This window comes from Ascidiella aspersa, chromosome 8, assembly GCF_963924565.1.
Source record: "Ascidiella aspersa chromosome 8, kaAscAspe10.2, whole genome shotgun sequence".
Taxonomy (NCBI): Eukaryota; Metazoa; Chordata; class Ascidiacea; order Phlebobranchia; family Ascidiidae; genus Ascidiella; species Ascidiella aspersa.
The window spans coordinates 5,416,218-5,443,730 of NC_139454.1; the positions used below are offsets into that span (position 1 = coordinate 5,416,218).

At 36.8% G+C, this 27,513-nt stretch overlaps 1 protein-coding gene and 1 long non-coding RNA gene across 2 annotated transcripts in view; both read left to right on the top strand.

Annotated features, from left to right (window-relative positions):
- The window catches only part of LOC146135323 (uncharacterized), a 32,899-nt gene extending 13,073 nt beyond the window's left edge, over positions 1–19,826 (top strand). Inside the window, exons 18-38 of the mRNA XM_083395757.1 lie at positions 1,400–1,535; positions 2,172–2,343; positions 3,093–3,236; positions 3,681–3,851; positions 4,759–4,898; positions 5,260–5,367; positions 5,801–5,972; positions 6,379–6,496; positions 7,461–7,605; positions 9,031–9,163; positions 9,920–10,116; positions 11,204–11,345; positions 11,937–12,066; positions 12,536–12,665; positions 13,890–14,042; positions 15,182–15,351; positions 15,932–16,076; positions 16,664–16,827; positions 17,288–17,409; positions 19,418–19,522; positions 19,660–19,826. Of these exons, the coding sequence (XP_083251883.1) occupies positions 1,400–1,535; positions 2,172–2,343; positions 3,093–3,236; positions 3,681–3,851; positions 4,759–4,898; positions 5,260–5,367; positions 5,801–5,972; positions 6,379–6,496; positions 7,461–7,605; positions 9,031–9,163; positions 9,920–10,116; positions 11,204–11,345; positions 11,937–12,066; positions 12,536–12,665; positions 13,890–14,042; positions 15,182–15,351; positions 15,932–16,076; positions 16,664–16,827; positions 17,288–17,409; positions 19,418–19,522; positions 19,660–19,826 (3,064 nt within the window). The remainder of the gene's footprint in view (positions 1–1,399; positions 1,536–2,171; positions 2,344–3,092; positions 3,237–3,680; positions 3,852–4,758; positions 4,899–5,259; positions 5,368–5,800; positions 5,973–6,378; positions 6,497–7,460; positions 7,606–9,030; positions 9,164–9,919; positions 10,117–11,203; positions 11,346–11,936; positions 12,067–12,535; positions 12,666–13,889; positions 14,043–15,181; positions 15,352–15,931; positions 16,077–16,663; positions 16,828–17,287; positions 17,410–19,417; positions 19,523–19,659) is intronic.
- Positions 19,827–24,702: 4,876 nt separating this feature from the next.
- On the top strand, positions 24,703–27,359 carry LOC146135324 (uncharacterized). The gene is made up of 4 exons (XR_014501553.1): positions 24,703–24,778; positions 25,683–25,861; positions 26,551–26,701; positions 27,295–27,359. It is a non-coding gene; the product is annotated as an uncharacterized LOC146135324 (long non-coding RNA).
- Positions 27,360–27,513: the final 154 nt, after the last annotated feature.

Consider the following 27,513-nt stretch of genomic DNA (forward strand, 5'->3'; position numbering starts at 1 on the left):
AAATCAGGTTCCTTTAGATAAGACTTACAACGTTATTAGCCATTCGGATTGCCATGCAACCGATGCAAAATCGTTCATTATTAAACAATTCAGACCTCGATAATATTTCCTGATTGAAACAAAATGATTTAGTCGATAGTACCTAATTTAAAAGTAAGTTTAAGATGTGTGTGTTTTCAGTGTTGTAAACAAGTCATTTAAAAATGAATCAAGACCACGTCAAGTCTTTGACAAAAATGAAAAGTCCCAGTCCAAGTCATCAGTTGCTCAAGTTGAATTCCAGGAAAGTCATTATTAGAGCAAGTCAACTTAAAGTCAAGTCATAGAGTTAGCTCCACCAGATAACATATCAATAGATAGAAATCGCTCTTCTGATGTAAAAGTATAAACCGACGTTTAGGCAGCAGATACCAGCTGACCTCATCAGGGTTAATAATTAAAACGAGAGTGTGTTAGCCATCTTATATACCAAAAGTATGAAATAAAAATACTATAGATTAAAATGTGGGTCGTTCAAAAGTGTTTCACGGGTGACAAGTAGGCCTACATTCACATCAACAACAAAAAACTCCTGTAATTCCTAAAAAATGCTGCAGCAATTGTTAACTATTTAGCTTCTAAATATTCGTGGGAATCCGAATTTGGAAATCATTCAAAAACCTTGAATTACCAACCCAGACAATAAAACTTGAAACCATTTAGCAGCAAAGTTTCGCATGAAATTAGCAAATAATCAAATATATATGACATACTTGTGCATTTTTGCGAAAAGGTTCGCCATCCCTGTCGTAGGACATTGTCAATTCGGAATGATTTGATGAACCGTCTTTTGTAATAGTGCGGTTGCCAGTCTAGAATTTTACAATTATCGCAATCAATTCCGTGTCGAAGTTCAACCGCATGCTCTGCCAGAGCTGACCGGGATGCCCTTTCGTGGCGGACATCACGCATATGTTCAAGTTTCCTGGTATGAAAGGAACGTTTAGTTTCCCCTATGTATGTTGCTGAACAACCTCCACAAGGAATCTCATAAACAGCCCCTTGACGTTTTTCTAATTTAAGTGGATCTTTAGGTGAAGGTAAAATGTTTCCAATTTTCCTGGCCGGTTTGAAAGCTATAGAAATGTTGTGGCTTTTCAAAATACGTTTTAGTTTTTCTCCAAGACCTGGAATGTAAGCAATAATGGCCAGACCTTTGGATTCTGGTTTAGCTGTTATATGGTTAGTTTTGTTTTGCGGTTTGAACAACCAGTCGAGGTATCCGTTTATTCTTATGGCCTTTTTAACATATTTAATTTCGTTGGCTTCGCCTTTTTTGCTAGTGCAAAGTTTTGAAGCTAAAGTCATTACGACACTAGAGTGCTTTCCCTAAACTCACAGTTTTCTGCATCTGTTAAAGATGTAGGACTGCAATTGGGCGGCCAGAGATTGGTGGACTGCCCTTCACTGATCGAATGGTTTGTGCGCTTGGGCTGGAGTATGGACAAGTGGTGGACGCATGCTTCGGAGACAGTGGTGGACCTCTCATTAGAGAAGTATGATGGAGAGATGTTTCTCTTGTGGCTTGTGCTGCTATAGTACCAAACTTTAGCACCCCTCTGTATGAAAAGGGCAAGCATGTTGCCTTGAAAACATTTTATGGCCATTATCCCACAAGTTTCGTTTCTAAGCCATATCTATAGCATGTTATAATAATGCGACTAAAATAACTTGAATACAGACTAGTTAAACTATACACCAATCTCTTCAAAATGATTCTAACTGAGTAATTGTCTGGACAAAAATATAACCCTACGTGCGTTTTACCTAACTGTTTTCATACTATATCTAAAAACATTTAAATCCACAAAAAAATCCTCAAACCTCAATCCCGCATGTAAAGTTAAGCAAAACACTTTCAGCCAACTAGTTAGACAAGTTCTACTGGTCTGAAAGCAATAATATAAACAAGAATTCGACCCGCACCTGACACTCGTTTTTTGTTATGGCGATATTCTTCTTGACTAAATCTGTCCGTGATGTATACATATTATGACAGAATAATATTGACCTGACGAAGTTGCCCGAATAGATGGTCGAAACGTTTGTACTTTAACAAAATTTTACCGAAAGAACAATTTTACAATTGAAACAATGCCTGGCAGCAACAGTATATTCATATATTCCGCCAGGTTTTCAATGAGGCCAATACGAAAAGCACATGGATGCAGGTTGGAATCGTGAGCTTTGGTATAGGCTGCGGTTTGACGTATACCCATAATGGATCGAAACAGCACTACCCAGGATACTACACAGACGTGTTTTCGTTTTTACCTTGGCTGAAACGCACAATGAACAACGAAAGTAAGTCCAGACTTGCGGTTTGTGACGAAAGTTGCGCAATCACCCGGATATCTGTTCAGTGAAAAATATTTAATTTTCATAATTTTCCTTTTCAATAGTTTTTACAACTTTTTTGCAATATTTTTCATATATTATAAATTTAGCCTCATAATGAATTTCAAAGACAAATGGATCAAGTAAGTCGAGATCGTTTTTCGAATATCCCTTCTACGTTAAATCAAAAAATGATATACAAAACCAACTAATAACTTCCGGTTAAGATTCCTAAAAAAATAATAAAAGTACGCCCCACCCTCCAAATATATTTTTTGGCAATTTTTTAACCTTGACTCTGCAAATTAAAGATATCTTTTTGTCGTTTATGCGTTTTGTCCCATTTTAGGTAATGTATTTAGCCGCAAAGCGCCATGCATACCGAATCATGTTGCGTCGTGCGAACCTTTAAAGTTCGTGAAATATCTGTAGAATTATACATTAAATGCCATTTGTATCTAGCAACATGCAAACTATTTACCTTCATATCAAAACGTTGTCCAATATATCTAAATATTTGTATTTTTCGCTAAGGGAATTAGAAGGAACAGCTACATATTAAATAATAATATAAGTTTTTGCCGTCATCCCTAACAAAATTCCCCTCCCACAACAAAATACCTTGATCCACTCCTGATGCGTTTTGTTTAAAACACGTTTATCGTAAACGCGATGCTGTATTAACGTCCAACACCTTGTTCATGTTACATATATAGAGTGTAGTTGTCCTGGCAACTCGGAAGCTGTGATGGCAGAGAACCGAAGATGTCTAACATCCTGCACATCGGACCAAGACTGCTCAGGATTTAATGAGAAATGTCTATGTGATGACGCTTGCGGGAAATCTTGTATTGATCCTGGTGAGATAGTTGAAACGACCTGTGAACTAAAATACTACATACCTTATAGGCCTAGAATCTTTACTAGGGTTTATGTTATCAATTGAGTTAAGATATATCAAATATGCTTTCCGCTCTGCCGTTTTTTTCCGCATGCAGTGTAATTACCGTTTTTGGATTATTTCTTGATAAATATGCGCGAACTTGTTTCTGTCACGCCGCGAGGTAGTTTATTGTGGAGGTCAAAACACAGGAATTTCGTGAAAACATTGGCCCGGCAACGACCCCAAAAAACTATACTATTTTTCTACTCTACTAAGTAAATACAAACTGCATAATTACATTCGTTTTATCTGCCCTTAGGTGCTATGAAAACTATGGCATTTTGCGCTGTGTGACTGATTTCTAGTAGCCTTGGTATAGTTATATAGAAAGTATTTATATTTAGTTAAATTTATTTCGCAGATATGACGTGCGAAACACTTTCTCCTATTCTAAACGGAAAAATAGTTGGTGACAGGACTTTCGGCTCGACTGTAAACTACAGCTGCGATCCGGGATTCGGTTTGGTGGGCGAAAAAAACAGAACTTGTCGATCGGACCAAACATGGAGTGGTGAAGTTCCAACATGTGAAGGTGACTTTTATTCGCCTGTATTTTGATCCGCCTGTATAAAACGATAATTTTGACGTAGTCTTTCTGTAGTAATAACCAGGGCTTTGGAGCCGGAGCCCCGGAGCCCCGGAGCCCCGGAGCCCCGGAGCCCCGGAGCCCCGGAGCCGCGGCCCCGGAGCCGGAGCCCCGAAGCCGTACATTTTTAACGGAGCCTGAGCTGGAGCCGGAGCTCCACGTGAAATTTAAATGGAGCTGGAGCCAGTTGTTTAAAAAATAGCTCCGGCTCCGATGTATTTCATAAGATGCTATGCTACTAGCCTTCCACTAATAGATGAATTCACATAATTTAACAGCAACACTTCACAAAATTAGGAATTATTGCCTCTTTGGCGCACCTTTTGTAACTAACCATTGTGGTGTTTCGTTTGTGAATATTTTGAAATGCTAGATATTGCAAATTAAGCGTTCAGCCTTAAACCTCAGTTTTTGACGTAATGGAGCCGGAGCTGGAGCCGGAGCAGTGGTATCAATAAGCTCAGGAGCTAGAGCTGGAGCTATAATAAAAGAGAGCTCCGGAGCTGGAGCCGGAGCCGTTTAACATTTACGACTGCTCCAAAGCCCTGGTAATAACTACACAGTATAATAATAAATTGGTTGTATTTATAGCAGTGTTTCCAACCTGGGAGTCGCGTGCCCTACGAGGGTCTCAAGAGGTTGTTAGGGGGTTGCCGCGAAATATTTGTCGAACAAAAAATTGACAAGAAAAAACCCAATATAAAAAATAGCTGTAGAAAAAGAAACAGCAACCGTCAGTCCAACTATGGTTTCAATTACATTAGCCTTCGTGATTCAATCGGGTTATTCACGAGACAATTACTCTGGAATTATTCTACTGATTCAGCATAACACCAACATCTCATGTTTATAGTCTCTGAAAAATCGTGCTTTGGCTCCGGTGATCCGCACTACAGAACCTTCGACGGCAAGTATTTCGACTTCCATGGAATATGCTCGTATGCTTTGGTGCGATACACTAATGAATCGAGTCCAAAGATGTTCGTCGTTGAGGTAAAACTATTGAAGTAAAACTTAAATAGAACAAAATTGTCTAGAAGCCAAGAAACGGTTCTGTTTCTTAAATTTGTCTATTTTTATCAGGTGACTACTATAACAATGTAGTAATTCTGTCAACAAAAAAGCAATTATCTCTATATTATCATCCAATCATTCAAGGCATTCTGTTTGTCTTTTCATGTGTTACACGTTTAACAGTTAGTATAAAGTATTGGCACCAAATCTAGGTTTTGACTTGTGAACGTAAGTATAGTAACATGGTTGAGAAACAAAATTTTGACTTTGTGAATGTCTATTTTGACTTGTGGATGTCTGTAATGCTTGCGGTATAACAAAAATCCAGTTTTTACGATAGGTAGACAATGAACACAGGGGCACAAACAAGCAGGTTTCTTGGCTTCGAAAGGTTTACGTCAGACTCGATGGTCTCACGATTGAGTTTAACAAGGGAAAAGTGGTCAAGGTAAGGGGGAATTTGTTTAAAGGTATCAAAATAATTGACATCTTTATATTGCGCTTATGCGCTTTTGAAGTAAGTCAATAATATGATATATTGTAGATCGACAACATCTTGATTAAGAAGTTACGAGCTTGTATTATTATCTTCAGTTAATGTGATACAAGCTCATATCGAAACGTCTTAATCAAGATGATGTCGATCTACTCGACCTTTTTGGCTTGTCAATTAATTATCAAGCTACATTACAGATCCGTGCATAGTGTATCCAAAAAATGTATTCTATTCGACAATCCAGCTTTTAAATATTGAAATATTTCTTATTAGGTGAACGTTGAACCCCTTGCCATAGGCCTGCATGACTACTGCTCCTTCAAATAAGCTAACAATAACACCCTGAAGAGTGATCAGAACTTGCATTTTATCCTTGGTTTTGCAGATTGACGATACCGTCATAAATCTACCATTTCATCACACGCAAATCGTTAAGAGCATTCAATTAAACGGGCGATTTGTTGAGCTACAGACCACCTTTGGTGTTCGAGTTTTGTACGACGGCGACACTTACATAAAAGTCGTAATTCCATCAGAGTTATTCGGCAGTGTTGAAGGTTTGCTATTAGTGTTTTAAAGGTTTATATTTTTTCTTCATTCAAAAATAATAAAAAAAAGATCACAAAATTTTACTTTGAAAGCATTTTTCGATGACAATGAGTAATTATGTTGAACCAGAACATTTTAGTATATGGAAGGTATTGCTTGACAAATAAGAAGCTCGTAACATTAAAGAAACTTGTTCTTTGATTAAAATACCTTGATGTATTTTTTAAACAAATTAATCCAAGAAATATTAGATGTTCGATTTTTGTTAGTTGGTCTAAATTTCTAAAATATGTTTCATTACTGATTTTGTGTCAGTGGAACATTCTTAGAACGTTTTAGTAGTGTTCTTTATTTCTTTTTTCGTAAACGTTTTTTTAGTTACCTTGCCTTCAAACAATATTTTTTTTCTCTTAGGACTTTGCGGAGATGCAGATGGAGATCCTGAAAACGACTTTAAAGAAATTAAAAGCGGTGCCATTCTAAACGATCCAAATCAATTCGGTGATCAGTTTAGAACAGAAACAAAAACACAGTTAAGTATGGTGTAAAAGTTATTGACCTGGTGGTTCTCGGAATTTGCGAATGCCTAAGTTATATATTTAACAAATAATACATTTTCCTTTTACCAAACTATCCAAAAAAAATATATATATGCCAATAGATTATTTACGACTTAGCTTATTTGTGAAATTTTTGCTGTCCATCAAACCAATTTCTCACATGCTTAAGCGATATTGCTTGATAAATCTTCATCTATAAATGGCGACAATACAAGTGATGGTTTGTAGAACGAGAACAAAATAAGTTAAAAAATATTTGTCATATTTAATGCATGAAGCTACCACCATAGTTTATACCAGTGTTGTAATGACTTTAGTGGTGCCTTGACTTAAGTGGACTTAATTCACTGTTTTGAAATTAATTGACTTGAAGTCGTTTAACCGAAATGACTTGATTTAGCTAAAGTCTTTTGGACGAATAATATGACTTGGACTTAAGTCATTTTCGAAATGACTTGTTTATCACACAGGTTTATACTATCAGCGCGAGTCTGTATGCAAAGATATTGTTACCACAATTTAGTCGCACTATGCTGTCTGTAAACGGATGAGTGCAATTAAAGTCACTTAACACCAAATAAATACTTCAGAGAGGAGGATCTATACAAGAAATACATATTGACACTAAGTGTACGTAGCAGTGACATCACATGCTAGAGTCTTAAATTACGACGATTAACACAACTGACAACTTCTCTAATATTAGCAATCTACTCACAGCAAACAAGCTTTGAAAAAAATATTGGGCCGCGTCAAAAAAAGCTTGGCGACCACTGGTTTAAAACATTGTTTCAATTCAATGATCCTTGTATACACAAGCTTAATTTTTCGGACAGCGTTTATCTGTAAAACAAATTATAGTTTCATTTATTTCACGGTGAGAAGAATGTAAAGTATTTTCAACTATAACCTTGATTTACTTTTAATTTTCTTTAGGTGTTCTCCTGATCCACCACCAAGCAATCCGCCGTGCGAGCCGGATAAAGTTTTCCAATTCTCGCAAAGCTGTTCGGTCCTTGTGGCAGAAACGGGATGCTTTGCCGACTGCCACGATAAAGTGCCACCGGAAGAGTTCATGAAGGTGACGTAAAGATTCTTGTAAATATTTCGGAAGAAAACAGTTGATGTCGTTTAAAACGCATATCGACCGGTGTATATTTTGTTCAGCTGTTTGTGTGACACTTTTTGTAGGACTCCACCCATATGACCGAAATAAGAGCAACATCAACGTTGAAAAAAGCACTCTTGGAATACGACCAAAATAGCACTAATACCTAATAGTCGTAAAACCATCCAAATCGAAATAAGTCCTCAACCCGTCGGAATAAGACCTAAATGGTCAGAATCAGGCCAATACAACATTTTACCTATAATGTAACCCCAAACCCCACCACGAAGTACATTACTACCTCATATAATAGTTTTAACTCTAATCTATTTAAACCCTGTCATTACAACCCACTAAAACAGGGGAAAATAATTCCAAATAACCACATAATTTCATTGAATCATTGCGCATATCTGCGATCAAGCCCTTCTGAGTTTGTACTGACCAAAGATAACGACACGTGCTAGTGATAATCGTACGCCGGGTTCCTTCGAAAAGCCTTTCTTAAATCGGCCTAACTAATAAGGATTTTAGTGCCAGCAAGGCAAGACCTGCCGTGAGGTTTCCAACTTACGACCTCAGCTAAATTAGAACCGTCGCTATCGTCTGAACTGCAAACGCCAATAGGAGCTGGTCGAGAATCGATCATACAGCTTTCATCCCCCACGTTGAGCACGTTATGACAAATATAGTTTATCTGATAAAGTTCTATGTCAGTGCATTTCAACCCGTGGGATGGTATACGCACTTGTGCGGATGAAAAAAGTTGTAATGCGGATGACAAACGTCGTGCGGAAAAAAATATTCATGTTATTTTTTCTAATATGTGTAATACTGTAGTCAAATAAGCTGGTTCGCCCACTTATGCGTTACAGGTACAGTAATATAGTCGCGTATAGTGCTTCATTGCAGCTTAAACTATTTATTTTATATCGGTCAAGGCTTAGGCCCACGGTTTTAATACACAAACCCTTTCATTGTTTGGTACACTATGCACGGATCGGTAATGCATCTTAATAATAAAATTGCAAAGCCAAAAAGTTTTAAATTATGCTCTTCCTTTCGAAACGTACACTGATAACAATTGCGTCCCATCTCTTATAACTGATGCTTGAATTGCTTCTCAGTCACATTAACTGAAGATGATACAAGCTCGTATCGAAACGTCTTAATCAAGATGATGCCGATCTACTCGACCTTTTTGGCTTTGCAATTTATTATTAACCTTTCGTTGTGATTTCTTAAGTAAAACTAAAGGTTGCCAACTTACTGAGCTTGTTTTGTGCGGATTCAAATTTTCCGAAATGAAAAAGTGCGGATGGAAATTTTTGAAGGTTGAAAAGCACTGTTCTACGTGAATCATAGGCAGTATAGCACAGCAAATATTTTTTATTTCAGAATTGCTTAGTTGACGCTTGTGCGTACGACGATGCCACAACAGCCATTGACAACATCGTAGGAGCTTACGCGCAAATTTGTCAAAGTCTTGGCATTATCATTTGCTCCGAATGGAGAAAGCAAACTGGCACAGGTAAACATGCGTTAGTATACGGATCATTATGCGAAAATATTTGCCAAAGCATTTTAACCCACTATCATTATATCTTTGTTAAAACAGACTACCGAGTTTTACGCTGCTCACTTCATTTTTCTCAGTCGCAAAGAACTGAGTTAGCAAAGAAAACATTTATTCGCATGTTATTTTCCAAAAATGGGAAATTTATAGGCATGTGTAAAACAAATGAAAACGATCAGCGAAACAACGCATAGATCTATTGTTGCTAAACTCACACATTTAAAATTGCTTTGCGCACCGGCCTCATCAAAAAAACACATACGTTCAATTTACCATATCGACCCATGTTGTACGAACTACTTTTAAAAGTTTTTTTGACGAAGCAAAAACCACCTGTAAAATGGAATAGCAGTGCTTTGTTTCCCTCAGATCAGATGTGGACAACTTGTGGCCCGCAATCTCATCCGACCCGCGACTTACTTTTTATAAAAGACTTTAAATAGAAATGTGCCTTTACGTGTTTTTCGTAAATTTGAAATATTTTATTGAATGAATTATACATGCAAGGTATCCACACTTATTAATTACTCGTCCCGCTTGTCAAAACTAAAATATTTACATTTATCTTTACAAAGAACCACACTTTGTATTATGTGTGTTTCAAATCGCCTTTTCGATCTGGGCTGCCAAGACGTTTTTGCATCTAATACACCCCTTGTTAAAAATAATTGCGAACCCCTGACCTAGACCATCGTTTCTTTGCTTCTTTAGAACTGGTTTGCCCGGAAAACTCACACTACTCGCCGTGTGCGTCAACATGCCCGCAAACCTGCCTGACACTCGGGAACGAATCGTGCAGCGAAACCTGCCTGGAGGGGTGTGACTGTGACCAAGGATTCGTATATTCGGGGGACACTTGCGTTCCCGTGGCCCAGTGTGGCTGTGTCTACCAGGATAGATACTATAAGGTTTGTGGCTGTGTCTACCAGGATAGATACCATAACCAGTCTTCTTAACCTTTTTAATGCTCGTACCCTTGAAGCTTTCATGAAATTTTGTCGTACCCCTGTCTACAATGGCGACAAAAGTAAATAAAAGCTTCGTACCCCCAATGGGTACAGCTGGTTAAGAACCCCTGCTATAAGGTTTGCGCTTATTTTGTCGATAGCAAAATCGTTGGTAGGCCAAATCGACTGAAATACAAAGTGGCTAAAATCTCAAATACACTCTCAAATTAAATAAACCACTTTCCATATTTTCTTCAGTAAGCTTCTCATAATATTTTTTCTTGCAAACTATATCTTACTCATAGCTATCAAGACTGTGGTCTCCTTGCAACAAAAAGCAAACTTGTAAAAAAAGCTCATTACAAATGTTTCCATTAATTTTACTTTATGTTAAGGAGTCGTCGCAATTTCTAAGACTTTTTAACGAGTACAATATTGAACTTTCTGTGCAAGTTGCACGTAAATGGCGGTCAATAGGGATGTCCGATAATTTTATGCCGATACCAATATTGCGGACAAAAAGTATCGCGATGCGGACCGATAGCACATGACGTCATTCCTATTTGTGCAAACAAGCAAAATAGAGCAAATTTAAACATTTGAATACAATTTGTCTAGCTTGTTTGGCCAAAAATTCCTTGAGCGTTGGGAAGTTTAGTTACCTCGAATTGGTTTAACGTATATACTATCTGTAAAAACGATTAAGGTAGGATTACTGTGTTTTATCACAGATCAAGGCTAAAATTGGTATTTTAATTTGGTATCGAATCGGCACCAATATCACCCTAGTATAGGACAAGTACGGATTCTACAACTAGACAGGGGGTATCCCATTCGATCCGATATTACCGGACATCCTGACACGTAGTTTTATGTAATCCACCTCTTTAACGACAATGTGTTCACATCGGGAAAGCTTCTGGTAAAACATTTCGACTCTGCTTGAAATTTATTAATCCTATTAACTTCATTAAAAAACAACTCAGTGATATAACTGTGTGTGCTGACCATGCTATATCCCTGTGCGGCATGGCAATACTGTGCGCAGGACCAAGAATCACTGATGTCACCGTCTTGCGACGAAGTGTGTGTTTGCGAGAACAACACGATGAACTGCGACTATCACAGATGCACTGAGCAGGAAACTTGCGGCAAGGACCACGACGGGCTGAGTGCTTGCGTTCCAAAGGGTGAGCGTTAACCCTGAGTGTGTCGAGCCATACACACCGGGTCACCTATAAATCCCACTTATTGACAAAAGAACGAAATAGTTTGTAGTCTTTTGCAGTTACTAATGTATAATGTAGGCCTATACGGGTAAATCCCGAACGTGAAATAGTCTAAATAAATTTCACCCTACTAATAAATCACTGCTTCTGCGACTTTAATTAATAAATACTATATATAACGCATCAAACGACAGTTACTGAATTGTATATTTCGATAGTGAGAGTATACTTAAGAAAACGAATCTTTGTAAAACGTAGTTTTTTTGTAAAGCTCAGTTGTATAAACTTAAAATAATGTTGCAAATTATGATTTTTATATTATAAATACTAATATACTATGTATAACGCATCAAACGAAAGTTACTGAATTGTGTAATTTCGTTGTTTTAATGTAGGCCTATTCATTGGTTTTAATCTGCAAACAAATCAAACATAAAAACAAAAACAAAAAATCATTTGGAAATCAATTAATAACTGAAAATCACAGTGTCTTTTGTAAAGCACAGATGTATAAACCTCACATAATGTTTGCAAATTGTGTAAAAAAAACAGTGTACGGCGTTTCAACGGTGTGGGGTGATCCTCATTACATGCTGTTCGACGGAAGCGGATGGTTTGACTTCATGGGAGTTTGCAGTTACTACCTAGTCAAGACGCCACGAATGGACCGATTTGATCCAAGGTGCTTTATGACTGTCTGTGTTACATTTTGCCATTGTATCTAAACCTGTTTATGTTTTTAATTTTTTTTTTTGCAGCCGGCCCTGTTTTCATCAACAGACAATATATATCAAAGTCTAAGTAGACTTTTTTTAGAAAATCCCAACCAGTAATGACATAAAGATGGGAAAGTTTACACCAAAACCTATTTTGATTACCCCTTCGGTGAAATTAACTACAATTAAACTTAAATGTCGTTTTAATTTTATTCTTTTTTAACAAACGCGTATACGAATCGAGTAAAATGAACATCTTATATTTTCGCTCAATGGAAAGATATACGAACAATCAAAACAATTTTTATGTGATCCATTTGTTTACCATTTCTTCCCGAAAATGAAAGTAATCATAAATATTTATTTAGTGTCTAAAAAACGTAAGATTTGTCGGTTACGTTGACCAATAGAAAACGCTCTTTGTTGAATAAACAGGTGGTTTGAGATTATTGCACAGAACGAACACCGTCATGGCAACACAAGGGTGTCCTACCTGCAGTTTCTCACCATCAACTTGGCCGGTGGGGCGCTTGTGGTTACCTTGGAGAAAAACAAAATAGCAAGGGTAAATATTTTTGTGAATTACTGTTGGGAAGGCTCGCCTGTAACTATATAAACACGAGACGTAACAAAAAAATAGGTTTTGAAGCATTATGGTTTGAGGTTGTAGTAGAACGATGTAATAAGAATATCAAAGCCCATACAGAAGTAGAAATCATACTGGGCGTTTCAAATAACCCATTATTTATTTCAACATAGTGAGAAGGAACATATTATAAATATATATATACTACTGTGGCAAACGGCAGTGCCTTCTTTCTGTGCTGAAAAGTAATATAGAGTTATTCGATACGTTAAAAATGATACCTACTTGTATATGGGCCTTTATATTCTTATATAATAAAACGATTTCCCTTTCATATTGAGTTTTTTGAAAAAAAAAAGAATTTAAAACAAAGTTTTCTTAAGAAGTTAACAACAGTATTTCAATTCAACTGAAACAAACATAGACATGTGAATTTTCTGATCAAGCCCTTCTGGAGTCGTAGCCTACTGGCCAACGATAACGGCACTCCTATATAGTGCACAAGTTTTTCTAGCCTGGCCTTGCTTGCACTACAATCCTAATCAGACTGACTAATTTCCGTAAGCTTCTCCGAAGGCATCATGAGCAGCATCTCACTTAAAATCAAAAAATGTTCTTGATATTAAGAACGTACCTTATACACGAAATGAATGAAAGACACACACAAACATATGTGTTTAATAACATCTGTGATCTAGCCCCTCGGAAGTTGCTTTATGACCAACGATTACGGCTTCCGTATCAATAGTAATCGTTGGTCATAAAGCAACTTCCGAGGGGCTAGATCACAGATGTTATTAAACACATATGTTTGTGTGTGTCTTTCATTGATTGATACGGACTGATGATCCCCCAGTGTGAAGTTGCTTGTACTAACAAAATGTGCAAGTATTGGCGCATGGTTGTTTCTCGACTCGCTCCTCTCTGAGCCTGCATAGCTCAGTTGGTAGAGCGACGGTCCCGGCTTGACCGGAGGTCGTGGGTTCGAACCTCACTGCAGGCCAGTTGTTTTTCTGGCTTGCTCTGCTTGCATCATAGATCGACAGATTCGGCGAGTCTGCGATGGCTTTTCGGTGTACTTATACACGAAAGTACTACAAAGCCAAAGTTTCGCGTTGTCATGATTATTTCGGTGCTTTCACTTGCAAATCGAAATTGAAGCTAAAATTGATGGCGTTGCAGTTAACATTAATGTGGTTTTAGATAAACGGAGAGATAGTTCAAGGCTTCACCTCTGACGAGTTCAAAGTTCAACCGTCCGGAAGAGCAAACGTACTTACTTCCAAATTTGGTCTGGAAGTTTCTTTTGACGGGAACGAGGCGCGAATTAAGATTTCCACTACCTACTGGAACGAGGTACAATAGCAGTGTAGAGTTCTGTACAAAACAGCCTTTTGTGATCTGCGTAGGTCAGGGGTTGTTAAACTGGGGTCCATAGACCCTTGGGAGTACATAATTTTTTTTGGTGGTCCATGAAGCCTTAGTTGAAACATTAGTGTACTTTTTTTAAGTAATCAATTTTTTGAAAAAAAGAGTTAATTAAAAATAAAACTTATTTTCCTAGAATGTAATTAGACCTTGACATTTTTGGGCAAAAAACAGCAGGTTTCCTGTGTCTATTTATATTGTGACGTCAATATACGACGTAATCTCAAAAAAAATCTGACACTGGTCCACGCGAAGAACAATTTATTTTTAGGGGTCAGCGGTAAAAGTTAAAGAAACCCTGACTTAGGGTATTGAGCATTGTGATCTACTTTGGCTATTAAGTGACAAGAATAAACAGTGCTCTTTTAAACATACCCAACTTTAAATCAAATCGTGCAAAAATGGCCTGATCTTCAACATCGCCCGATATTGTAATACACCATTGGCCTTCTTGTATGTTGAGAAATGACCAGAGCGATAAAGTCAGACAACAACGTTGATAAAACATCATTACCATTCTCGCAATAGATTGAAAAGAAAAAAGACCAGTATTTGAGTTTACGTTAAGACAGTAAATATGGATGTACGACACTTAACATTTTATTCCGATAAAAGTCATATTCGGAACAAACAGCTTTGCGATATGAACCAATTCCAAATGTCTTCATCACAAAAATCGAACCGGCAAAATATATGACATTGAAACGTCCAATGACATTTATTTTGGTTATTAGGTTGGAAAATGTATTAAGAAAGTTAGTTATCTTCTGTTTTAAACCTGTTGTTTTATAAATTTTCATAATAAGGTAGAATTGTTGTATTTGATTGCAAATTATGGCTTAAATTTCTATATAAATTTAATACCTAACCTGCGCATAGTATCGGATGAGAACCGATACTATCACTTCACATTGCGTATCTCAGACATCCTCAAGTCACTTATGTTTAACCCCAAAATTTCATTAAAAACTATAATGTGTTATGTGAGTTATTGCTTAAGTTAAAAAAATACGATACCATCCACATTGGACGCGACACCCCTCCATAACATTTATCTCTTGCCTCAGGTTCATGGTCTTTGCGGAAACTTTAACGGGGACAAGAGTGACGACCTTGAAATGGCATCCGGCGAGCAGGCTCAAACATACGGAGAGATGGCTGAAAGTTACACGGTCGGCAGTTGCTCAGCGGAGTTCACGGAGCAATTTGTTTGCTCGCCGAGTGACAGGATTAGATGGTAAGCAGACTGTTGTAACAATATTGATAGCATAGTAAGTGCTGGAATGTTCATCAACGTCCCATTTGTTTCGCATTAGGCGATAACTGCAGTTTGTTTAATGTTTTGCCACCTTAACTAAGCTGCTAAGCTGAATCGATTTATGGTACCAAATAACAATGTCGGTACTCTATGAGGGGCTAACCGAGATCGTTCAAAAAAGAAAAATTAAGCATTAAACCCTGTGAACTCAAAACCCTGATTTGTATCAGTGCTTCGATAACAAAACCATTGTAATTTTATTTTTATACAAGTAACAGATAACGCAACACCACAATACCAAAGTGCGTGTATGATTCAGCATCCCCACACCCCCTTGGGATAGTTCTTGCAACTCCAAGGGGTACGAGCACCCCGGTTAAGAAACCATGATTTAAAAGAAAAATTAGCCTGTGGTAATCTTTAATCCTAAATTGATTGAACGATTTCGATTAGAAAGAGCCAGCCGTCACAATCAGCATAATATCGGTGCCGATCGGAAACCAAAATGACATAGACACCATGACAATAATATTTCGATGTCTCTGTTTATCGCAAACAGGAGTTCGGAAAGATTCTGCGGTTCGCTGACCAAGCGGAACGGCGTGTTCAGTGCTTGTCATGACGTCATAGACGCCGAGAAATTCTTCCAGAAATGCTTGTTTGACGTTTGCGCAACAGAAGGCGATCAACAAGTGTTTAAAGAGGTAATAGTTTGAGCAAGTCATTCCACTTTTCACACGGAAAAAAACGCTCTATAAATATTTTTCGTGGATCCAAGCTTTTAAACGAAGTTTGTATATATTGGTAGGTATTAATATTATTTTATAGTTTAATTTGGCAGAAATTGAAGTTTGGCAATTTTTTTCAAGGAAAAAAGCCAAAATTCACTTCGGCCTAAACTGAGTGAAAAAAACTGACTATTATTGGTTAAAGCTCCGCACACTACATTTTACACATTTGTAATAACGTTTAATAACGATTAAGCTCATTTACAGCTTCAAAATTACAGACTACTGTCACACAGGAAAACCAGTATTGGACACCCACTATAGTCATATAAATATAACCTGTGAGTTGAAAGAAAGATCCTTCATATTCACTTATCGTACGTTTTGATGGTTTGATTGTATTGGACACGTTTTTTCATTGCACCTTCTTACAAACTGGCGTTTTTTTATCTGTGTCTTGAATGCTGAGATACTTGCCACCCTGATGGTTGGTTGGCGCTGCATAATGTTGGAAACCCGTGCATTAGGAAACTGGCTGAAAACAACTTTATGTTACTTTCTAGGCACTTGAAACTTACGCTGGTGAGTGCCAGAAAGGCGGCATCGCCTTGTGCAGCTGGAAGCAACTGTTAAACATCGAACCCGTGAATTGTCCGGAGCATAGTCACTTTGATGGTTGTGCAGCGCCCTGCATTGACACATGCCAATCTCCGTACGCCGCCAGCAAGTGAGAATTCCGAGTTTTCTACATTTTTCCTGGGTTTTGGTTACTCAGTTTGTTCTTTAGTCAAGCTCTTTTATGACAATTTATCGTTTCTGTATGGCTTCGTTTGTTCCTAATGACAAATAAAAAAATTAGTACATCCGTTATATTAATAGTCTAAGTCTTCTCATCAAAAAAGTAGTAGAAAGTAGAACAACAGAAAAAATCGAATGAACATATCTTGAAGCATTGCTTGAACATATATTTTAAAAATAATTAAAAATTATTGATCATGAGTAACATTTAATTCGAAAATATCTTGAATTGTTAGCGTACCTTGCACTGTACCTTGTTTACACAAACGCTTACTTCCTTACATCAACTTTAAACAGGTTTCTAAAAAAAGCGGTCTTTTGAGAAACGCGTGTATTATGTGAGTAACACGTATGTGTTGTGAGTGCTAGAACTGTTTTACATTTGACAGTTGTGAGATTTCGGGTAACGTCGAGAGTTGTGTTTGCGATCCTGGCTACGTCAGTGACGGGGGAGTTTGCGTTCGACGGACGCAATGCGGTTGCGTCATCAATGGTACCTACGTCACCAAAGGTATAAGTTTACAATAAGTTGATAATTGTATTATTTACATTGGGACCAATGCCTATTCCAAACTTCTAGTTGCTAGTCTTTTATTCATATCGTAAATTCCAAACAAAATCAAAAAGGTTATAAAAAATGTAAAACAACTTTGTAAAGCAAAACAATAAAATTTTTTTAATGCATAAAGTTGTTTTAAATCTTTTTTATTATTTACAATAAGTTATATACGGAAATAGTGTATTGTCATATAATATATTATTTTTTAATACATTAGAAATTTTATTTATACCAGTACCACCTAATATTTTAAGAATAAATAAAGCCTTTAGGATTTAAATAGTATTATTAGACTTTATTTATATATGTTTATATAAAGGACAGTCATAATTTTACAGACAACATTATAATGGATAGTTTGTTGTAAGCGTTTATAAACAATGATCGGTGCGTTTTATGTATAAAATTTGAACCTGTATGTGTCTTCCAAAGATGTCCACATCTATTTTTGGCAAGTCATTTCTATAAGCAGGGCGTCTTACCTTTTAATAGTTTTTCTATATCTATTTCTGTTGTTATGTTTTAATATAGATATTAGCGGTATTATTTTGCCCTAACTAAAATAACTTACTGTTTACAAAAGTATATGTTTGGTATATTTGGTATACTGTTATCTTTTCAACGGATTTAGAAACAAATAAATCATTCATTGAAAAGAAATATAGCATAATTGAAAAGCATCTCCACCTGAAACGTAAGGTTTAATAGTGAAATTGCTGACTATTTGTAAATCTCGTTGTGATCAGAAAAAGGGTGGTAACACTTTCCCAAAAGCAGGGGAGTTAGTAAACCCGTTTATATGCACGTTTAAGCCGGATTTCGAAATGTTTCGTTAATTCATTCTCTCTCGTTTTGGTGCTGGAATGAATTAAGTTCTCTCGTTTCTTAATCGGTCAAAAGCAGTGGTTTTTAATCCGTTCACCGCTTAATCTGTTCGTTTCGCGGACGGCCGGAATTGTTTGATGTAGAATGACCTGCTTTAACGCAGTAAACATCACGCCACTTTTGGGGCATTATGACGTAACACGAACGGTTAGTCGTAAACAAAACAACAAGTTTAGCTCATAAGGAAAGAATATTACATACACTCGTTAGATACTAATTTGTGACAGAGGGGCTGGTCTAGAATCCACAAAGTCAAACATAATTTGGATTAGGATGCGAGTTTGGGTATAGGTTTAAATAGTAATACTTGGCCCACCCTCACCCAAATATTGTACATTGCTCTAATAATTATCACAACGCTGTGGTAGGATTTTAGGCCAGCGCCAAATACAGTTTTTATTAGTCATGTTTGGTACATCTCATCACCTTCTTTTGTCCACTCTGCCTTGTATATAGCGTTGGCCAGCACACATAAGCTTAACTTTCCTGCACTTATATTCTGTGTGCCAGGTAAACTGAAGCACTATACAGTCAAAAACATACTTCGGCAACTCCATCAGCAAACCAAACTCAAGTAATTCATGTTTTGTTTTTTTCAATTTTAGGTTTATAAAAACGAACAAGCAGCAATAGATTGCTACCGCAAGGAATAGCCTAAGCCGAAAAATCGGTTGTGCGTCTGAGGTTTACTGGAATATTACGTAATAATGCATATCAGTGCAGTTTGTACACTCAAGCTGGCTTGAATTTCGCGCCATGTAATTACGACTCTGAAACGGATTACTTTTCAATCCGGATTGAACCTTAATCTAATCTGCCCGCGAAAGGTGCATATAAACGGGCTTAGTGATATGGCGTGATGGATCTTGTATGGATCACATGTTGTTCGCGTGATATGTGATTTTAATCGTTCCACCTATACGAAAACCAGATTGGGTACTTTAACCAAAAATAACTATAAATAGTAACAGCAGCAAAATGTGCAAATGGCTATGTGGCTTTATATAATGGTTGTTACAAAGCCGCAAAATGTACTCGAAATTTTCTAACATGGCGAGTGTTTTTAACTCACAAGGTGGTCAGGTACATCTACGCGTCTCGAACAAAGACTGTACTTGTCTTGGCATCGGCAAGATTAACTGCGCTTGTTCCAACAAATATTCTGGCGGCTCTTGCGACAGTAAGTAAAAAGTGTGCTTATCAGTATTAAGCAAGAATGATAGCATTGTAAAAGGTTTCTGGATTTCTAAAATATAGTAACATAAAAAAAAAACAAGGTTGTGTGTTTTCTGAGCTTTTAACATTTATGCACGTTAGGCTGGGATTTATGGAGCCAGTGGGGAAATTGCAAAGCGCGATGTGGCGAGCTTGGAACTATGATGAGGACTCGAATATGCCCCGAAGGAGATTGTCCGATCTCGGAAAAAGAGGAGAAAGTCTGCAATGGGCCAAGATGTGCATTTGCAAGAGGAGGTGACCTATAACATTAGTTAAACTAGTTTCTAGTTATATGGATAAGTAAAAGGGTAACTCATTTACTGTAGGTCAACTGTTTAAAGCAGGTTGTTACCCCAAGAAAGTATCAACGCAAAAAATTGAACATGTTTTAAACTTGTAGATCATCATTGGAGACCTCTTCTGTAAAAAAAATTACCAAAAACCTAAATCTACTGTGCTAATACTAACTTTATATATTGTTGCTCCATGAAAAGTATAAACGCAAAATTGAACTTGTGTTGAACTTAACGTCTCACAAAATCATTATTGTACTATGCTATTACTGTCATTGTATAGTCTTAGTGAACTAGCCCACCAAAACAAACGCTTCAGTATGAAGTTTTACCAGATCATGGTAACCATTTCCGCCATTTAAACGCGCAGAGCTAAGTCTTTGGGGTCCTTGGTTGGGTTGCTCAGCGACTTGTGGATCACAAGGGCGCCAGCACAGATTGCGAAGATGTGTTGGATCTTCTTGTCGAGGATCGCGCGTTGCTACAAGAAGTTGCGCCGGTTCAGATTGTTCCATCAGTGAGCTACATTTCAAAGCTATTCACTTATGTTTGTCCTACAACTTAGTTAAGTTGGTCAATTGACCTTTGGTGAAACGATAGAATTGGTTTCTACTAATTACCATTACACACAAGTCAAATCAACCGATTTTTGACATATAGTCACACAAGTAAATTTAACGTTTAATCAAGGCAAGTTGCAGTCTATGTCAAGATTATAACACCAAGAAATATGTTAATCTAACCTAACCAATAAACTCATAGATTCCACGGCATGTTGTTCTCATGAAATAGAATTTTTTAATAAGAAATTTGAACTTCAAGTTTAATAAAACCTAAATACGTCAATTTAAGTGGTATACATTTAACAACCTAATTAAGACCAATTCATTTTACATTTTTTCAAGAAACTTCTTCCAAATGGTCCTTCAAAAAACCCACAAACATTTCTAACCACTTACATCAAATTAAGCTTTAAAAAGTAAAATGTCTTTGTGGTAAAACCTTTTGAAACCGAATAAACACAGCAGTTATGCTGCATTGTGCCGCAGATTGGTCATCATGGCAAACGTGGCAATCCTGCACAGCCAAATGTGACGAGGCGGGAGCCAGGGTGCGTAGCAGGGGCTGTTTATTGGGTGGATGCCCGAGGGAGTTAACCGAAGATCGCCAAAGCTGCAACGGACCTCCATGTCCAGGTTTCGTTTTGGGTCGTTTAAAATTTAGTAGTTTTGCATGAGCAATTTCAGATCGTTTGTTGAAGCATAAATCACATAGCTGGAGAATGCACAATGAATATATATATATAGGTTTATTGCGTGACTATTTCATAATATTGTCAATTCATTGTCTTAACTAGTTATCATCTTGGTTGATAGCCGTATTTGTTTATTTTTAAACTTATAACAAGTGTCACTGTTGGCGAATTGTAATTGTTGACGAGCTTATGCACAACCCTGCTTTATCAGGTCAGAGTAAGCGCGTCAACAGTTTAATACATATCGACAACAGTTGCACTTGTTTTCAGTAGTTTACATAGTTTATCTTTTACACGTTTTTCTCCTAAGACACTTGTATAAAGTTATATTTTGCCGTTTTTGTCGGATCAGCTGTCAGCTTGCTTTTGGCTTAAGGGTATAGTTTTATTTAGTTTAAAGTTCAGTTTCCATTTTAGTTAATGATGAAAAATGGCAAAATTTTAGATATATGCAAAACTATCGAAAATGCCCACATATAAAAGAGGTCTTAAAAGTAACATCGCACGAATTACAGGAACTTTGATATAAGCAGAAATAGCCAAAAAGCCCACATAAACAAGTTTTAAATAGTAACATCAAACCACAAGACTTTTATTTGTAAGTACAGTTTGGTCGCAATGGACACCTTGGGTCAAATGCTCGGCGAGTTGTAATGACCGAGGAACGGAGTCGCGCGAGAGAAAGTGTAAACGTGGTTCGTGTGTGGGGCTCGCAAAGGAGGAAAGGCCATGTTTCGGGCCCATTTGCAAATCAGGTAAGCCTAAAGAAAACGCATTTCTACAAATCAAATTAGTTTAACTGCGTTTCCCAAAAATCTACTATTTTTGATTGATTTCCAAAATTCTGTTATTGTTTGCAAAATTGAACATATTTTTTTTTCGCTCGAGTGAAACTGGTTAAGGCAAACTCAAACAGCATTCCGTTGTTGGTATTTCGCACAAGTTGTTCAGGAAATCTATTTTATGCACCTAACGTTACAACTGCATTGATTCTTATAACATCTCTTACATTTATAACAATTCCAACATAAAGTATTATAGATTATACCTGGTGCACAATTAAATAACCCCCCAGCCACGATGCCTAAAAGTGTATTTATCAAACAATATAAATAAACAGTCACATTAACATTGAGGAATAACTTTGTTAAATGGATAGACATTTAATTTTTCAATTTTACATCTTTAATAAAACCGAACAAAATCTGATATTTCAATTTTGCCAACAAACGGCGTCCTATATATAAATCCAATTTGCTGGGGAATAAACATGGTCGGTTTTTATGAATTTAAACAAACTTAAAACAAAGTTCAAATTATAAAAAAATTGCATAAAAAATAGTTGAAATTGAAAAAAATGTTGAATTAAAAACACAAAGGACAAACGATACTTAATTTTTTGCCATGTTAAAAATGAACAAAAACTTGTTCGAAACGTTCACAAAATGCTACCTAATTCTGTATGGCTTTGATAATCATTCTATGCCCAACTACAACCTCCAGCCATTATCTTGGGTTTGATTAAACGTTCAAAGTGCTGCCTATTTCTGTATGGACTTAGCTATTCATTCTATGTCTTACTACGACGTCCTGCCACTTTCTTAAGATTTATACACAACGTTCAACCATGAACGTGTGTTTAGTTTGGAGCGATTGGACTCCTTGGTCGTCTTGCTCTGCATTTGCTTGTGATCAGGAAGGAACCAAGTCTCGGTCCAGAAGATGTCTTAGTGGTTCCTTGTGTTCTGGTGTCCCTAGCGAAACGAGGCCATGTCGCGGACCTGTATGCCCACCAGGTAACATAGCTTTGATTTGCTTTTTTCTCCCAAAAATTACAATTTAATTCGCATTTCGTTTCTGCCTGTTACTATTTTCTAACTTTGTTCCGAATATTGGTAGGCCTACTTCAAACAAAATTTGCAATTTCGCAACAAATTAGTTCCCGCTGAAAGATTTTGGGAACAATAATGGTTAAATCAGGCAAAATTCACATAAAAGATCACCTTCATCGCCAGTCATTTCAGTACAAAAAATTGCCAGAAAATGTCTTTACAGAGCTCTGTCTAATGAGTTTTAAATGAAAATGACCTATTTTAAGTTTTTCCATTTTTTCTTTTTTAATTGCTTCTTGGTATTTTTTTTTTTAATTTTACTAGTTTGGCGAGATTGGTCTCCATGGTCCACCTGCTCTGGTAGTTGTGAGAAGCCACTGGGATCACGGGAGCGATCAAGAACTTGTATTAGAGGTTCCTGTCGTCTTACTGGACTTCAAACAGACAAAGAATCGTGTAGCAGAAAATGCGAGCCAAGTAGGATTTTCTTCTTCGAAGTTTTATTCAGTTTGATTTAAACGTTTTTTTTCATAAATAGTATCATTTTCATCAACTCTCAAAGTCTTGTCATTGGCCAATGTGGATTAATTTTTTTAATTTACTGAATTTAGATGATACAGGCTTGTATCGAAACGCCTTAATCAAGATGATGTCGATCTACTCGACATTTTTGGATTTGCCAAGATCTGTGAACTGTGTACCAAAGTTTACTGAATTTATTTGTTGAATTGCAGTCTGGAATAATTGGAATTCTTGGAGCATTTGCTCAGGAAAGTGTGAACAACGAGGAACACAGACACGAAAGAGGTCGTGCCTCCAAGGCACTTGTCTTGGTTTACGAACCTCCAGAAGGCCTTGCATCGGATCCATCTGCACCAAAAGTAAGCCTTGTTCAGTTTTACTTATTAATTATCCCGAACAACTGAATAGCCCAAGCCCGTATGTAATTTCGATAGGTAATAATTTTTTGTGTGATACTGTCGATTGTTTGGATGTGAGATATAGTCCTATATACCAGTGTTGTGATGGCTTAAACAATAAGTTGACTTAAGTGCACTTACGTCACTATTTATAAATCACTTGACTTGACTTAAGTCATTTGGGAAAAGGGGGGAGATTACTTTAAGTTGACTTGCTTTAATTGTGACTTGAAATGCGCAACTGATGACTTGACTTGTTATTTATTCAAAAGACTTGACTTGGACTTAAGTTATTTTACAAATGACTTGACTGGGACTTGGGTCATTTCAAAATGACTTACACTATTGTACACCGAATATGAAAATAGGTGTTTCTTTAAGTGGTAATAAAGGCAAACGTTGTACCAAAACATGTTTGTCAACAGTTTAATGTGCATTGATATTGATTTACTAAACTTTAAAAAAATCTTAGTTGTTTAATCTACCTAGAGGGGCTGGGTTTATCGAACTATTTTATTAAAAGGTGGATAGCTGAAGATTGCGGGCCGGATAACTCTAAGGATTGACGATCGTGGGCCGCACATACAATTTGTGTCAAACTTTGTTGGCTTAATTATTAAACGAAAAAATATATTTAATTTTGCAAAAAAAAATCGTTCAATTAAAAATTTCATCAAAATTTAGTCTTGAATTGCACCTGACAACGTTTAAACTGTACTTCATCTTTATTAGGACAACATGCCGCGGGCCAGTAGAACTAATTTTGCGGGCGGTAATTTGACTTCCTGATCAAGTGTCACTATTTTGTTTTTATTCAACGAACAAGTCATTTTCCTTTCACACTTCCAGCGCGAGCGCCAATAACCACCGAAGCTCCAACAACCACAACCGCAACAACCATTCAAACTACACCCCCGGGTAAAATTTTAATGTAATTGTATGTTAACGTGACTTAAGCATTGAACCAGTTCTAAAATGTAATTCTTTAAATAAGTGTTATTTTATCTCTCATCTTTTTTACTACATTGAATATAGTACCTAAAGCCATCGCAGACTCCCTGAGTATGTTGATCAATAACGCAAGCAGGGCAGCCTAGATTAAAAACTTGCCTACAGTGAGGTTCGAACTTACGACCCTCCGGCCGTACAGTTGGATTTGCCTAGCCTGCCTTGCTTGCATCATTGATCGACAGATTTGGTTAGTCTGCAATGGCTTCTGGTGTAGGCCTACAATTGATACTTAAGCCGTAATCGTTTTTTAAACAGCAGTTTCAGAAAGTTAGAACACAGTTGTAAGTTAGATCACAGTTGTGTGCTTCTTTGATTGTACATAGAATGCAGAAAACAGTTTCACATAAAAAATATTCCAAGTCTGCAGTGTCCCAAAAATTCGGAGTGATATAGTTGGTTTCAAGAGATAATGTGTTTCAGCGTGAAAATATCAAACAAGCAAGTTATAAAAATCCGTTTTATTTTAATGCTCACCGGGAACTTAATTTGTTTCACGGATAAAATCGAGGGGAGTGAAATCGTGTCGACGATTTACATCGTATTTTATGATGATATTATTGAATCGAAGCCGCGATATTCGATCCCACCCGCGTAATTTCCAAAGCAACACACAACAAGCCGTACAACGTTATTACGCTTATAACCTCGAACTATTACCTTTGTGCTTGTTAACTTGATAAACTTCGCGTATTCCAAGTTAGCGAAGGCATTCTTAGTATGGGTTTGGACAGCCATAGACTCTATCGAAATATCGGACGTTGAAATAAATATAGGTGTCAGACAACCCTAGTCGTAACCTATCATTTTGCAGTGGGATGCGGATACCAAGCTGTTGCTTCACGCATACCCCAGTCTGTAAGCACGCCAGGTTACCCAAGTCCCTACAGCAACAATTTGAAGTGTGTTTGGATCATCTCGGCGCCACCCGGACTGAGAATACGTTTAAGCCTTGGTCCCTTCAACACAGAAGATTGTTGCGACTATTTAAACGTTTGTTACAGTTTATTTTTATTTTATTATATAAATGGCGTATTTTGTATGGAATCCTAAAACATTGTCAGCAGGTTTCTGCTTGTCACTGTTCCGCTGACGCGTACATAAGCAAAGGAAACTCTTATTTATTTAAACGAATATATATTTCTCCTATACTGGCAAGGTCAGTTCTTAATTCGAATTAATAAAACTTACGATGTCAGTATAGGCAAAATATATATGCTTTAAAAATGTCTGGTTCTGGTTTTATTCAAGTTATTAAATATTGATTGTGTATTTTTTGTTAATCTTCAGCCTGTTATATACTTTCCCGTACTATGAATGTTTGACCTTGTTTTGAAAACTGAAACAACTACTCTAGCACTATGCAATGCGGCATTTTCTGCATCCAGTACTGGTCGAAGTTACTTTTACAAAGTACTCTAAGACGCCACAGTTGTACAACAAAAACAATTTTTGTTTTTCATATCGTGACAATAATATTTTTTTTCCTAAACGCATATAAGAAGTTGTTAAATAGTTACCGGCGATTACATTACGTTACGCAACTAAAGTTAATTGAAATACACTCTTAATCGATAAGAGGCCACTCATAGAAATTAGACAAGTTCTCCTACAAATCTTGGGTCAATCTGTTTTGACGTGAAAGTTTAAAAATAAAACAGCGTAGTTTTTGCACTTTGAAGGTTTATGATGGCTTTAATGAAGAGAACTTGCTGAAGAGATTCCAGGGCACATACTTGCAAGAAACTGTTGAATCCACGGGAACATTTCTCCGTCTGCAATTCTTCTCCGACGAAACTGTTGTTCGCAATGGCTTTAACGCAACATTTATCGGTAAAACCTAGAAGAAAAATTTCTTTAGAAGTTGTTTATATTTAATATTTTTGTCCTCGTAATCTAACCTTCCTCGGTAACTATAACTATCACAAATTAATGCAACCTTTCGATACGAATATGTATTGAATTAAATCTAACCACAGCTGCAAATAATGTTAAAATACACAAAGTTTGTGGATGAGGCCAAACACATATCACGTCGGTGAAATTAACAAATTAGAATATTGAATACCTTGCTTCAGTTGCTTTACATTTGAAGCGTTTAATTGTTAGTCGCGATATCCGAGTTAAGTGTAATACTTCTACCTATTCGATAGAAAAATGACATTGGGGTTTAGCCATGGATTCAACGCAGAGTTTTACCCTTGAAAGTACAAATCATAAATTAGTTCTATTCTTTATTTTGCGTTAGGTGCATAACGTAAACATTATTTGTCTACCCATCTAAGTTATTTTTTCTACCCATTCAACCTTCCTATTCAAATTTTGTTCAGTGTTAAACTATAGCCATTATTTATTTCGTTTTAAAAAAGAATCCCAAACTAATTAACTGTAATTTCGAAGCGCAAACAATTTGTAATTGTTTTCAGCGTTTGATCCCGATCCAAGCACTCCACCTATTACAACAGAAGCTTCAACAACACCAGAAGCAAACAGTGGTAAGAGTTAGGAAACTGTGTCTTGTTTTATTTTGGAATAAACACACGAGGACACGTGGTTACGTACTTTCAAAAACCAGTGCTAAGAACGTCAGATCGACATCATCTTGATTAAGACGTTTATCATTTTTAGCTAACCGTGCATTGTGT